This window comes from Oryx dammah, unplaced genomic scaffold (assembly GCF_014754425.2).
Source record: "Oryx dammah isolate SB20612 unplaced genomic scaffold, SCBI_Odam_1.1 HiC_scaffold_2, whole genome shotgun sequence".
NCBI lineage: Eukaryota > Metazoa > Chordata > Mammalia > Artiodactyla > Bovidae > Oryx > Oryx dammah.
In genome coordinates this window covers 90,774,772-90,791,198 of record NW_024070186.1, presented here as the reverse complement: position 1 = coordinate 90,791,198, position 16,427 = coordinate 90,774,772, and the positions used below count along the sequence as shown (strand labels likewise).

Sequence of the window (16,427 nt, the reverse complement as noted above, 5' to 3'; positions counted from 1 at the left end):
TGAGGGTTGGATTGAGGAGCAAAGATTTTGAAGGGAAACTGAATCTAATTAAAGCTGCAGGCTAGCCACAGCTCAGCTCAATACTTTCTAGAATCTGAATGATTAGCACTTCACTTGAGCAGTCTGAGAAAGGATAAAAATTTGTAAGCCTGTAAAAAACTTAAGCAACTCTCTTAACCAAAATGACCTGACATAAATAGACACCTGCATCATATTAATGAAAATACACTTTCTTTTTGCAACATAGAACATTCACAAATATGGATTGTCATGAAACAATAATGAATTAACAATCAAGCACAGTGTGTTCTCTAATCATAAAAGAAATTAAATTATAAATCAATAGCAGAAATGTCTTAAAATCTCCAAATATTTGAAAATTAAGAATAGCTCATGTCTTGAAGAAATCATAAGGGAATTTTTAAAATTATTTTTTAACTTAGTGAAAGTATAAACACAAAATACCAAAATTTGTAATACTGAGATGTTACTAACTTAGTACCTAATGGAAAGTTTAGAACACTAGAAGCTTAAATGAGAAAAAGAAGGATCTCAAATCAATAATCTAAAAAAATCTTCTTAGTTAAAACACTGAAAAAGAATAGTGTAACCCAAAGTAAACAAAGGAAAGAAATTAAATCAGTGAAATAGTGAAGTGAAATCAGTGAAATAGAAGGCAAAAGATAGAGTAGATCAACAATCCCACAAGATAATTCTTAAAAAATAAATTACTATGATCTATAAAACCCTAGTAAGACTGATCAAGAAAGAGGAAAAGCATAAATAACCAAATGTAGATGAAATTAAGAGATTTCTTGAAAGGAAAAAAATTATAAAAAGTGACAAATTTTAAAAAGTGACAAACACATTGGAAAATATAAATAGACTAATTTTTTTTACACTTTTTTCTATTCAAAGTTAAATATTCACAGCAAAGAAAACTGCAGGCCTCACTGACTAATTCAGTCAAACATTTAAGAAAGAAATAACCCATACTTTATGCAAACAATTTGAGGGCTAGAAAAAAAGAGAATTCTTCTCAATAGGTTATCAGGCCAGCACAGTGTTGAAAATCTGACAAAAATAGTAACTTAAGGGAAAGTACAGACCAGTCTCACTTATGAACATAGATGCAAAAGTGATAAATAATATATTAGCAATGGAAGACAGATATCGGTAACAAAGATGAAATATAACTGAGGTGCATTTATACCAAGAATATATTTAATATTTGAAAATCAATGCAAAACATCCAATTAACCTAACAAAGGAGAAAATATGTAATTACCTCAATACATGCAAAAAACTCATAATACTTATTTATAATAAAAATCCTTAGAAAGTTAAGAATAAAAAAATATATCCTAAATTGAATAAAACCCATCTCTGAAAAACTTACTAACATAATAATTATGAAATAATATTAAAATATTGAATGTTTTTCTACTAGAACTGGTAACAAGGGAGTGATGTTCACTCTCATTATCTTTGTTCAACATTGTGCTTGATTTAAGTAGGGGCAAAAAGCAAGCTAAAAAGTAATTTGTATAAAGATGAGAAGGAAAACACTAAAACTCTTTATTTGCCAGTAGTATTGTGGTATATGTAGGAAACCCAAAAGAATAGACAGAAAAGCTATAAAAACAATTATGAATTTTGCAACATCAAAGAATACAAGTCAGTATACAAAAATCAACTATATCCCTATATAATAGCAGTAAACAATTGAGAAATACTTTTTTCTTTGAGACATATTCTTAAAACTACCCTATACAGAATAGATTTTCAGATACCAGCCTGAGAAGCACCAGGGATACGTTCTGCAGAGAGAAGCATAACTGGGAAAACCTGTTTTTAAAAAGCCAATCACTCAGTCTCTGGTAATTGTCCTAAGAGGACGCAGAAAATGAAAAAGCATTGATTCAAGAAACTATATTGAAACTTGGTTTAAAAAGTGAGAGTTTGTAGACCTGAGGCACAACTTGCACTAATACCTCTCCTGCCTGCAAGTCGCCAGCATTTCCTGCTCTCTCTAACTCAAAGTTGAAAAGTCCAAATTCCTGCTGAGTGTGGTCAAGAGGTCAGAGGCTCCCTTCCCCTGCCAGTCCCAAACTAACAGGACAGAAGTTCTACTCCAGGTATGGCAAGTTAAAAATGCTGAGGTTCTGACTGTTCTCACACCAGCATGCTCATAAGGCAGAAGTTTCATGCCAAAAAAAAGTGAAACAGAAAAATCAGAGGTTACCACCTCTACCCCAGCCTAGTGACTTACAGGTTTTGCTCAGGGGATGAGATAGTCTATAAGAACTGTGAATTCTGATGCTCTCTCCAAACAAATTAGCTTAATTTAAAACAATTTGAGAAATTCAAGCATAAAAATGCCCTCAAAACTGATGAAGTATTTGATAGAAATAAAATAAGAGGTAGGTGGTTCCTCTTATTTAAGAGTAACCAGCTAGAACATAGTCAGCTGGTTCACTGGAGAGAACCTAGAAAAGAGATAGCTAAGACAAGTTCTCCTGAGGTTTGAATAAACCGCCAAGAATGGTTTCAAATATGACCCCTGTCCAAATTTAATGTTGGAATAATATATGGGCCAGGGTGTTCTCTAAAATAGCAGAGTAATCACTTGGCTCTAATTGTGATACCTAAAAGCTAGAAGTGATATCAACAAAGGCAGACAGACTTCCAGAGAGACTAGGGAAGGCATCAAAGAGAGCCCTGCTAAAAAAACCACTGCTGTCTCAGAGTGACTATGTACACTGAAGGCTGCACCTTCTGAGGACAGTATCAAAGCCTTCACAAGGTAAGGAAAGTAAATTTCACTAAAATAGTCTAGCCAGATTACTAAACGAATAAGCAAATAACAATAAAAACCAGAAATGGGGAGTGAAATCAGTAATCAGCATCCAGAATTGCTATATTGCCTAAAATGTCCAGCTAACAAAATATTATGAGACTTGCAAAGAAATAGGAAAGTGTTACCTATTCACAGGAAAAAGCAAGGAAACAGACATTGCCTCTGAGAGGGCCCAGATGTTGAATTTAACAAAGACCTTACAGCAACTTTAAAAAATATGTTTAAAGAACTATAGAAGGAAGGGAAACTATGACGATAATGCCCCATCAAATAGATAATACCAACAAGACATGGGAGTTACATAACATAGCAAATGGATCTTAGACCATACATAATAATTAACTCAAAATGGATAAAAGACTTAAATGTAAGATCTGAAACCATAAAACTCCTACAAGAAAACATAAGTGGTAAACTCTGTGACATGGGTATTGGCAGTGATTTTTTTTTTGGATTGACCCCCAAACCAAAGAAAATATAATAAAAAATAAACAAGTGGGATTACATCAAAAAAAGGAAATGCCTATTCTTTTGAAATTCCCAAAAAATTACAGAGGAAGGAATGCTCCCAACCTCTTTTTATGAGGCCACTATCACCCTGATACCAAAACCAGACTAAGATACCACCAAAAAAGAATATTAGATGCCAATAACACTGATGAACACAGATGCAAAAATCCTCCACAAAATACTAGCAAACTGAATCCAACAATATGTTAAAAGAATCATACACCATGATCCAGTGGGGTTTATCACAGGGATGCAAGGCTGTTTCAGTATCCAAAAATAAATCAGTGTGATATACCATATTAACAAATTGAAGAATAAAAACCATATGATCATCTCAATAAATGCAGAAAAAGCTTTTGATGAAATTCAATACCCGTTTAAGATAAAAACTCTCCAGAAAATGAGGACAGAGGAAAAATACCTCAGCACAATAAAGGCTATCACTGACCTGCAGATAACATCATGCTCAGTGGTGAAAAGCTGAAAGCATTCCCTCTAAGATCAGGAATCAGGCAAGGATGTCCACTGTCATTTTTATTCAGCATAGTTTTAGAAGTCCTAGCAACAGCAATCAGAGAAAAAAATAAAAGGAATCCAAATGGGAAAAAGGAAGTGAAACTGTCACTGTTTGCAGATGACTTGATACTATACATATAAAAATCCTAAAGATGCTACCAGAAAACTACTAGATCTCATAAATGAATGTGGTAAATAAATTTGGTTGCAAGATACAAAATTAATACACAGAAATCACTTACATACAGTTACAATGAGACATCAGAAAGAAAAGGAAACAATCCCATTTACCATCTCATCAAAAAAGAATAAAATAACTAGGAATGAGTTTACCTAAGGAAGCAAAAGACTTGTACTCTGAAAACTGTAAGATGCTAACGAAAATAAAGACAACACAAATGTTCTTTGATTGGGAGAATAAATACTGTCAAAATGACTATACTACAGATTCAGTGCAATCCCTATCAAATTACTAATGACTTTTTTTGAAGAACTAGAACAAAAAAAGTTTACAATTTGTGTGGAAATACAAAAGACCATGGATAGCCAAAGGAATTTTAGGTAAGAAAAATGGAGTTGGAAGAATCAGGCTCCCTGACTTCAGACCGTATTACACATCTTCAGTAATCAAAGCAGTGTGGTACTGGCACAAAACCAGAAATATAGATTAATGGAACAGGATAGAAAGACAAGAGATAAACCATATACCCCTGGTCACTAATCTATGACAAAGGAAGCAAGAATATACAATGGAGAAAAGGTCATTTCTTCAGTAAGTGCTGCTGGGAAAACTGGACAGCTACATGTAAATGAATAAAATTAGAACACTGCCTAACACCATATGGGCTTTCCTGGTGGGTTCAGTGGTAAAGAATTCACCTGCCAATGAAGGAGACATGGGTCAGGAAGATCCCCTGGAGAAGGAAATGGCAACCCACTTCAATATTCTTGCCTGGGAAATCCCATGGATAGAGGAGCCTGGCAGGCTACAATCCATGGGGTTGCAAGAGAGTTGGACATGATTTAGTGACTAAACAACAATACCATACACAAAACCTCAAAATGGATTAAAGACCTAAATGTAAAGCCAATAGTATAAAACTCTCAGGAAAACATAGGACGAACACTCCTTGACATAAATCACAGCAAGATTTTTCAATTCACCTCTTAGAATAATGAAAATAAAAACAAATGGGACCTAATTAATCTTAAAAGCTTCTGCACAGCAAACTATAAATGAAACAAAAAGACAACGCTCAGAATGGGAGAATATATCTGCAAACAAAGCAGCCAACAAGGGATTTATCTTCAAAGTATACAAACAGCCCATGAATCTCAATATTAAAAACAAAACAATCAAAAAATGGGCAGGGGGCTTCCCTGGTGGTCCAGTGGTTAAGAATCCACCTGCCAATGCAGCAGACATGGGTTCAGTCCCTGGTCAGGGAATGTCCCACATGCCATGAGGCAACTAAGTCTATGGGCCACAACTACTGTGCCCGAGAGCCCATGCTTCTCAGCAAGAGAAGACACCATGACCAGAAGCCTGCATACTGTAATGAAGAGGAGACCCCACTCGCCACAATTAGAGAAGGCCCTCATCCAGTGACAAAGACCGAGTTCAGGCAAAAAGCAAGTAAATAATTTTTTAAAAAAATATAAAAATTGGCAAAAGATATAAATAGATGTTTCTCCAGAGAAGACACACAGATGGCTAAAAAGCACATGAAACGATGCTCAACATCACTAATTATTAGAGAAATGTAAATCAAAACTACAAGGAGGTATTACCTTAACATTAGTCAGAATGGTTATCATCAAATACCTACAAACAATAAATGCTGAAGAGGGTGTGGAAAAAAAGAACCCTCCTACACTGTTGATGGGAATGCATACTGATACAGCTACTGCAGAGAACAGTATGAAAGTTCCTTCAAAAACTAAAAATAGAACTATTATATGATCTAGCAATCCCACTTCTGGGCATATATCCAGGCAAACCATTATTAGAAAAAATAAAGATACATGTACCCCAGTGTTCACAGCAGCACTGTTTACAAACTAACACAAAATTTAAAATCAACTATACTTCAATAAATTTTAAAAAAGAAAAGGTGCATCATCAGGGAAATGCAGTTAAAATTACAATGAGAAATTACCTCAGACTTCTTAGAGTGGCTATTACAAAAAATATAACAAATGTTGAAAGCAATGTAAATGTCCATCGACAGATAAATAGATAAAGAAGATGTGGTACATATATACAATGGAATGTTACTCAGTCATAAAGTGAAGTGAAAGTCGCTCACTTGTGTCCGACTCTTGGTGAACCAATGGACTGTATAGTCCATGGAATTCTCCAGGCCAGAATACTGGAGTGGGTAGCCTTTCCCTTCTCCAGGAGATCTTCCCAGCCCAGGGATCAAACTCAGGTCTCCCGCATTGCAGGTGGATTCTTTACCAGCTGAGCCGTAAGGCAAGCCCTTAACCATAAAGAACGAAATAACACCATTGCAGCAACATGGATGGACCTAGAGATTATCACATTAAGTGAAGTAAGTCAGACAAAGGTAATAACATATATTACTCATATGTGAAATCAATAATAAATGTTATATAAATGAACTTATGTACAAAGCAGAAACAGACTTATAGATATTAAAAACAAACTTATGGTTACCAAAGGGGAAATGAGTGTGTATGGGAATGGGTGAGATAAATCAGGACCTTGAAATTAGCATACACATACTACAATATACAAAATAGATAACGTAGAAGGATCTACTGTATAGCATAGGCAACTCTACTAAATATTCTGTGATAACCTGTATAAGAAAATAATCTGAAAAAGAATTAATATGTGGATGTACAAACAAATCATTTTGCTATGTAACTAATCACTTTGCTGTGAAACTAACACAAAATTTAAAATCAGCTATACTTCAATAAATTTTAGAAAAGGTGCATCATCAGGGAAATGCAATTAAAATTACAATGAGAAATTACCTCGGACCTCTTAGAGTGGCTATTATAAAAAATATAACAAATGTTGACAAGGACATGGATAAAAGGGAACTTTTGCATTGTTGGTGGGAAGGAAATTGGTTCGAGCACTGTGATAAATAGTATGGAAGTTTATCAAAAAATTAGAAATGGAACTGCTATATGATCTAGCAATTCCACTTCTGAGTATGTATCCAAATAAAATGAAAACAGTGAAAAAGATACATGCACTCTCATGTTTATTGCAGCATTATTTACAATAGCTAAGATGCAGAAACAAGTCATCATCCATAATGAATGGATAAAGAAAATATGCAATGGAATATTAATTCAGCCATAAATAAAGGAAATCTTGCCTTTGTGAAAACATGAGTGGCTCTTGAGGCCAATATGCTAACTGAATTATGTCAAACAAAGAAAGACAAATACTGTATATTACATATATGTGGAATCTAAAACCAAACAAAAACTGCAAAAAAATATGCTGATATATACAGAGGACATATTGGTGGTTGTCAGAGGAGTGAGCAAGAGGAGATGAAATAGGTGATAGGGTTCTGGAGAACGAACCAAATGGAAATTCTAGTGTTGCAAAGTATAATAAATGAAGAGAAAAATTCAGTAGAGGAACTCAATAGTAGATTGAACTAGCAGAAATAAGAATCAGAAAATTGGAAGATAGGTTGATAGAAATTATGCATTCTTAAGAACAGAGAAAAATGCAGAAAATTAACAAACTTTAGAGAAGTATGGGACACTTAAGTGCACCAATATGTCCATAATAATGTAGTAGAATAAGGGGAGAGAGAAAACGAACTTAAAAACTTCCAGAATTTGAAGAAGTCCAGATAGGATAAAAGCAAAGATACCACACTGATGCACATCATAGTAAAAATGCTGGAAAACTAGAAAATGTTAAAAAATAATGGAAAAATGACTTATCATGTATGACTCAAAAAATAGGACAGACACAGGGGAAGCCAGAAGACTTCAGGGTGACACTTTCAAAGTGCTAGAAGGAAAAAAATAATAATCAAACAAGATTCTTAACACCAGCAAAACCACATTCAAAAATGTAGGTTAAATAAAGATATTCCCAGAAAGGCTTATGGCCAAAATATTTACTTATAATTCCACTAATGCTATTAGCTATATTATTTGTATTTTGGCTGCTTTACAAGATTATTGCTTATTTTATTATATAAAAAAAGGTATTCCCAGATAAACAAAACCAGAATTTTTTTCCAGCAAAGCCATCCTCAAAGAATTACTGAGGGAGATGTTCAGGCCGAAAGAAAGTGACCCAAATGGTAATTTGAATCTAGACAAAGAAACAACACTGTTATGGTAGTTATAAACTATGCGTATTTCTTCTCTTAACTGATTTAAAAAGCAATTTCTGGAACAATATGTATAAAATTGTATTGGTAGGCCAATAATATATAGAAGTGTAATATGTTTTCCAATAACACAAAGAAGGTGGTGGGAGCAAAGTTGTATTGAGTAGATGATGGCTCTACCAGAACAAATGAAGAAAGCCAGAATGGTAAATCAGAAGGTTAATATATAAACTTATAAATATATGTTTGTTCTCTTCTCTTGGCTTTTATAAAAAATAAAATTATATAAAGCAATAATTATAGCAATATGTTGTTGGGGTTTGTAATACATATGGATATAATATAGATTGCCGGGAGAAATATCAATAACCTCAGATATGCAGATGACACCACCCTTATGGCAGAAAGTGAAGAGCTAAAAAGCCTCTTGATGAAAGAGAAAGAGGAGAGTGAAAAAGTTGGCTTAAAGCTCAACATTCAGAAAACGAAGATCATGGCATCTGGTCCCATCACTTCATGGGAAATAGATGGGGAAACAGTGGAAACAGTGTCAGACTTTATTTTGGGGGGCTCCAAAATCACTGCAGATGGTGACTGCAGCCATGAAATTAAAAGATGCTTACTCCTTGGAAGAAAAGTTATGACCAACCTAGACAGCATATTAAAAAGCAGAGACATTACTTTGCTGACTAAGGTCCGTCTAGTCAAGGCTATGGTTTTTCCAATAGTCATGTATGGATGTGAGAGTTGGACTGTGAAGAAAGATGAGGGCTGAAGAATTGATGCTTTTGAACTGTGGTGTTGGAGAAGGCTCTCGAGAGTCCCTTGGACTGCAAAGAGATCCAACCAGTCCATTCTGAAGGAGATCAGCCCTGAGATTTCTTTGGAAGGAATGATGCTAAAGCTAAAACTCCAGTACTTAGGCCACCTCATGCAAAGAGTTGACTCATTGGAAAAGACTCTGATGCTGGGAGGGATTGGGGGCAGGAGGAGAAGGGGACGACAGAGGATGAGATGGCTGGATGGCATCACCAACTCGATGGATGTGAGTCTGAGTGAACTGTGGGAGGCCTGGCGTGCTGCGATTCATGGGGTCACAAAGAGTCGGACACGAATGAGCAACTGAACTGAACTGAACTGAATAGCATATAAAAGAGGAAGAAGAAATAGTGCCATAAGAACATTTCTATATCTACTGGAATTTAGTATACATCAGAAGTAGATTCTTATAAGATGTATATGTTAAATCTCAGAATAACAACTAAGAGCTCCAAAAATATAGGGTAAAATTTATCACTTCACTGTCTAAATATCACTTAAATATTTAAATATTTACTTAAGTACAAGCAAAGCAATAAGGAAGAATTAGAAGACTAGAAATACATGAGTTATGCAGGAAACCTAAAATGACACATGTAACCCTGTATCAGTAATAACATTTAATGTGGATAGATAATAATAAAGGAAACAATCAAAAGACAGATTGTTGGGCTGAATTTTTAAATAAATCAAGATCCAATTCCATGCTATCTGAAGGTGACACCAAAAGATACAAATGGGAAAAGTAAACGGATAGAAAAATATCACACAAACAGCATATATTTAAAAAAAAAATGGAATAGCTCTACTAATATCAGACAAAAAGATTTTGAATAAAAAATTTTATTAAAGAGGGACATTTAAAGTGATAAAAATGGTCAGTATATCAAGAAGATGTAACAAACCTAACAACTAGCTTCCCTAACAGCTCAGTTGGTAAACAACCCACCTGCAATGCAGGAGACACCAGTTCTATTCCTAGGTGGGGAAGATCCCCTGGAGAAGGGATGGGCTCCCCACTCCAGTATTCATGGGCTTCCCTTGTGGCTCGGCTGGTAAAGAATCTGCCTGCAATGCAGGAGACCTGGGTTCAGTCCCTGGGTTGGGAAGATCCCCTGAAGAAGGGAAAGGCTACCCACTCCAATATTCTGGCCTGGAGAATTCCATGGACTATACAGTCCATCGGTTCACAAAGAGTCAGACACAACTGAGCGACTTTCACTTCACTTCACTTCAGATACCTAACAACAGAGTTACAAAGTATTTGAAGCAATATCTGACAGACTCAAAGGGAGAAACAGACATTTCCACAATTACTGGATCTTTTAATACTCTACTTTTAAATATAATACAAGAACTAGGCAGAAGGTCAAAAGCTAAATAGAAGACTTGAAAAATGCCATGTGTAAGACCTCTGTACTCAAATCTACAGAAAGGAATTGTTTAAACATTATTCAAATGGAGGTACCATGTTTATGGGCTGGAAAACTCAATATTTTTAAGATGCTATTCTACCAAATTTATCTATAAATTTATCAGAATTCACTAATAATCTATCATATCTCAGTTGGTAAAGAGTCTGCCTGCAATGCAGGAGACCCAGGTTCAATTCCTGGGTTGGGAAGATCCCCTGGAGAAGGAAAATGGCAACCCACTCCAGTATTCTTGCCTGGAGAATCCCATGTTCAGAGGAGCCTGGCAGGCTACAGTCTGTGAGTTCGCAAGAGTTGGACTCGACTGAGTGACTAAGCACAACAACAACACATATCTTTTTATAGAAATTGACAAACCAATTCTAAAAATGTATGTTAGAAATTCAAAGAATCTAGAATAACTAAAACACATTTTGAAAAGAACAGAGTTGGAAGATTTCACTTCCTGATTACAAGATGTACTGTAAACCTACATTAATTAGATATTGTGGTAGTCAAAAAAAAAAAAGACAAATAGACCAATGATTGTAGAAGAGAGAATCAAGAAATTGACCCATGCATATGTGGTCAATTTATTTTTGACTAAGGCACTAATACAAATCAATTAGGAAAGGAAAATCTTTTTAACAAATAGGGGGAAAAATGGACCTTAATCCCTATCTCACACCATAATCAGAATTAACTTGAGAAGAATTATAGTCCTGAAAATGAAAGTTTCTTGAGAAAACAAAGAATGATACATTCATTACCATGGGATAGGCAATGATTACTTATACAGGAATCAAAAAAATTCAAAAGAAAAGAAAAAAATTGTCCTTAAGGTAAATTAATCTTTTGCTCATCAAAAGACATTTTATTGTCTTAAAGGAAATGGAATGATAAGTCACAAATGGAAGAAAATACAATTACTTCTGATGAAAGACTCTTAAGCAAAATACGTAAAGAATTCTGCTGAAGCTCTGGCACTACTCATTTCTGTAACCTTAAGTAAATAAACTTTCCAAACTATAATTTCTTTTTTATAAACATAATGACTGGGCTTAAGTGTCACAGTGGACATTTCTAAAGCGCTATGATTTTTTTAATCTGCAGCAAGTTTATTGGTATAAATTACATAAAGAAGAGGATGGTAGGAAAGGAATATGAATAAAGATCATTTCAGTAATTGATAATAGCTTTTAAGTACCCCTGGGTATGGGGATTTACATTAAAGTAGAAACTCTATTTACAAAGAAAAAAATGTGAAACTCTCCAACTAGGATAGGAAAATGATAAGGATATTTTATAAATGCCATAGGAATGTAGACTGGCAGATAGTGGGAATTACAAAATCTTTGTTAATCCATTGTGCCTGTCCCTTGTGTTTTTCAGGAAAGTGACATTAAAATAAAGGAATATTAGAAATGAGGAAAATAGAGTGCTTATTATAAAAAGGAACTTGATACCATTGAACACATCACTTAGTATTTACTTAACTTTTATAAATAAGTATAATATTTAAAATTTGTAACATCTCCTTAAAGGTCTTTTAAAAAGCCAGTAACAATTTCCTTTGGAAATGGGAGATTTGATTAGATCTTTTTTAAAAGAAGTTCTAATTCATGTTATTCTTGGTCTATTTTCAGATGAAACTAGGTCATTTACTAAAATATTATTTGATATAAAAAACAGAAAAGGGATTTTGTATTTTTCTACTGTTATATTCAATTACCCTAAATATATCAGTTATTGCTTCTCCTGTATCATTGTTAAAATTTTTCAAAATAATTGTCATAACATGAGCATAGAAAAGTTCTCACAATGGAAAAACAAAGCCTTATTTTAAAACTTATAGGAATTAATAATTATCTATGAAACATTAGAAAATTCCTCATGTTTTTTCATTTCATTTTCAGGCTTAACTGAGTTGAATGACAGTCCAGTTCCCCAGGAACTTGAGCGCTGCAAGTCTCCTACTTCAGGTAAACATGAGTGGTAATTTTCAGGCTTCTGGTAACTCATTGTAGTAATCCACTGCCGTATCTTCATAATTCTTGGGAAATTCATAATTTTGGTAATTATGTATAATTTCATTTCTGAAATTCAACCATAAGCAAATTTGATTCCAAAATAAAATATAAATGTCTTAAAATATTTATGGCTTCCCAAAAAATTAAGATCAAAGGTATGAGTACAATACTTTTAAAGACATTTTGAAGGAAGGTTATTCTACAGATATATTAGTAATGCTAAGTAAAAATTGGTTATGTTATGTAGAAATTGTTTTACAGCTAGAGCTTAATTAGTGGGAAATACACACTATAGGCAGAGGAGCATAAGAAACCAGCCCTCTGGATCATAGTTTTGAAACATGTATTTGTTGGCAAAGAAAAATTATATGTTGGGAGTAAAACAAAGTGTGAGCCCATTATATTAAAAACATGAGTATAAAGGTTATTAGGAGTAAGTCTTTGCAACATTTGCAAAATTAAGGAGTACGTTTTTAAAGTATGTGAAAAAAATTTAAACAGGTAGAAATTGGTGGTGATAATCATTATGAATGATTTGCTTTTTAAGAAAATTTGTATTTACCTGATTTTAGTATTATATAAATTCTTAAGCACCAAAAAGTTAGGTATATCTTTGACATTGAATAGGTCTGTTTTTATAGGGTACCCAAATTTATAATTCATTTTTATTTAAAAAATTATTTTAAACTTATAAATTTATAAACAGTAATCTCTTTATAAAGCAGTAAATTTTGACCTTTAGAAATTCAGCTGGAATTGTGACATTTCTTCAGTATACTCCCTTAAGAGTTGCTAGTTGTTTATTCTTTAAGAATGTATATTGAGTAGAATCTAGTTGTGTCCTGTGTAAATTTGTTTTAATCATATCCATTTAATCCTTATTGTACTGCTTTCATTTTAAGCATAGCCTCATACATTTACCCTTGTATTCCCATTGGCACCATCCTAATCTAGGTATTTATTATACCTATGATATCATAAAGATATTCTAACAGGTATCTCTGTTTTCCATGTCTCCCTCTTAGAATTCATTTTGCATATCATGGTGCAGAATTAATCTTCTTAAAATATTACTTTGATATATTCCTGCACCACAAATCTTCAATTAAAATATAATTCAACATCCCGTATCAAATTTAGATAATTTAACCTCACTTTAAATTCTCATCCATAATCTGAATTTGAAAGTAATACATGTATTAGGTTTTAACCATCAAAAACGGAATTAAAAACTTTCCCTTTCATCTTTCCCCATGCATTGTTTCCATCCTCTTGAAAAAATAAACATTGTTAGTTTGTTTATCCTTCTAGACAGTTTGTGTTTGTAAACAAAAAGAAGTAGGCTTTTGCTTTATGTTTTATACAAAAGCAGTATATCGTTCACATTTCACTGTACTTTTCTTGTTTCACTTTACAGTGTATCTTGCTTTCCATTTCATTATTTTCTTATTCTTATTTACATTATATGATATTGAATTACATGTGTATACTATAATTTATTTAATCACGTCACCAGTTAAAGTATACTTAGTTCAGTACCAGTCTGTTGCTATGTCAAACTGCTGCAGTAACTAAATGTTCAGGTATACCAATTGGATGAATTCCTAAAATTGAAGTTGCTGAGTCAAAGAGCATATACTTGTTTAATCTCCAGTTGCTCTCCTTGGGGTTTGTAACTTTTTATTCCTTCCAGCAATAACATGAAAATACTTGTTATCAAATTTTTTAATTTTTGCAAGTCTGTTTAGTAAAAGAGATGTTAATGCAGTTTCAATTTACCTCTCACATATTGTAAGTGATGTTGAATACCTTTTCATATAAGAGCTCTTTAAATATTTTGTAAATTAAATATTTCATTTAAGAGCTCTTTAAATATTTTGTAAATTATCTGTTCATATACTTTGCTCATTTTCTGTAGGGTTATTTATTCTTTTCATAATAATTAGTCTTATTCATAAGTTAAAATTTTCTCTGTGACATCAGACCCAGATATTTTTTTCAATTTAACTTTTAACTTTGCTTATGGTGTGTTTTACTGTAGTTTTTTTTTTTTTTTAATAATCAGACATTGATCTTTTCCTTTAAGGACTTCTTTATGCCCAGCAATTTAAATACTATACATTATCTACTTTTTTTTAACGTTTTACTAGAATTCCCCTGTAAATCATTTACCCATCATTACTTATTTGCATATTTATACTTTCTCTGAAATGTACAATGAATATACGCAAAGATTGAGAGCCTTTCTTTAATTAGGCTACCAAGTAGCTGATCTATTTTCTGTTTATTGGTTTTACTATTTTTTTTTTTACCTTACTGATTTCTGCTTTTATCATTATTAGTACCCTCCTCTGTTTTTCTTCATTTTTTCCCTGTCACCTTTTTGTGGTAGATGCTCAATTCATTTATATTTATTATTTCTTACATATTGATATAACAGGGCTAAATTTCTCTTTTTTTCCTTTTTTTTGCTATTTATTTTTTTTAATTTAAATTTATTTATTTTAATTTGAACTCTGCATTAAACATATAATACCTTTTGATATATTAAGATTGCATTAACAGTATTTTATATATAGTAAACAATCTGTTTATAGTTCTTTTACCCAAGAGTTATTTAATGTAAGTGTGTGGCTTTAGGCAGCTGAAAGTTTTACCTTATTATGTCATTCATGCCCTTACTTACATTTTGATTACTTGATTTGTCAAAGATGGTAGAAAGGCAAATTAAAATACTGTATTAATAATGTATTTCTATTTGTTCTTGTATCTATTTTTTATTCTTTATATTTATGTGTAAATATTCAAAGATATATGCATCCTTTATGTTAATCACCATTGTTCATATTATATTGTGTCCACCTGATATTACCTTTCTGCTATTAATACCACAACTCTTACTTTTATTTATAATTTCTTTTTGTATTTCCTGGCCTTACCTCTTTTGGGATAAACTTTTTTTTTAACTGAGGTATAATATATAAACCTTGAAGTGCATAATTCTTAAGAGCTCAGGCAGACTAGTTTAACAAATGAATACTCCATATAATCGTACCCATATCAAAAGATGTGGAAGTTACTAGATATCACTCTTTTGCCCCTCTCAGCCGCTAACACCCACAAAGGTACCTACTATTCTGACTTTTATCATCAAAGATTAGTTTTGTGGGTTTTGGACTATCAGATGAATGAAATCATTCAATATTTACATTTTATTTTTTGCTCTTTTTCCCAATATAGATAATATTCATCTATGTTGCTGATGATATTTATTGATGTGTAATACTCCATTATACAAATATATCTCTATGCAGTTTATTATTGCTGAATATTTAGGTGGTTTTCAGTTGGGAGCTATTATAAGTATAGCTGTTATGACCAATCTTGTACAATTTTTAGTACAAATATAACTTATCTCTGTGTTACATGTATCTGGGAGTTTTGGGGTTACAGGGTATGCATATGTTAAACTTCAGTAAATGCTACTGAATTTTATAAAGTGGTTACACCAATTTCACTTCCATTAATAGCATATAAAAGTTCTATTTGTTCCACATACTCGCCAATGTTTTTATTTTTCCAACTTTAGTCATTCTGAGGTATATATAGGACTATCTCACTGTGGAATCAAATTGCAATGCATGTCCCTGATGTCTAATGATTTTGATGAACTTCTTTTATGTTAATTGACTACTTTTAATATCATCTTTTATGAGATTCAAGTCTTCTACTCATTGTTATTATGTTGCCAACTTTTTCTTTAGATAAGAAATTCTGTGTATGTGTATAGATAGGTAGATAGATATCTTTGTGTATAGATAGGTATGTGTATGCTCCTGCTGCTGCTAAGTCGCTTCAGTCGTTTCCAACTCTGTGCAACCCCATGGACGGCAGCCCACCAGGCTCCCCCGTCCCTGGGATTCTCCAGGCAAGAACA

At 33.0% G+C, this 16,427-nt stretch overlaps 1 protein-coding gene across 1 annotated transcript in view; it reads left to right on the top strand.

Annotated features, from left to right (window-relative positions):
* STXBP5L (syntaxin binding protein 5 like) overlaps positions 1 to 16,427 on the top strand; it is a 344,970-nt gene that overhangs the window by 240,111 nt on the left and 88,432 nt on the right. Inside the window, exon 21 of the mRNA XM_040250785.1 lies at positions 12,377 to 12,442. Within this exon, the coding sequence (XP_040106719.1) occupies positions 12,377 to 12,442 (66 nt within the window). The remainder of the gene's footprint in view (positions 1 to 12,376; positions 12,443 to 16,427) is intronic.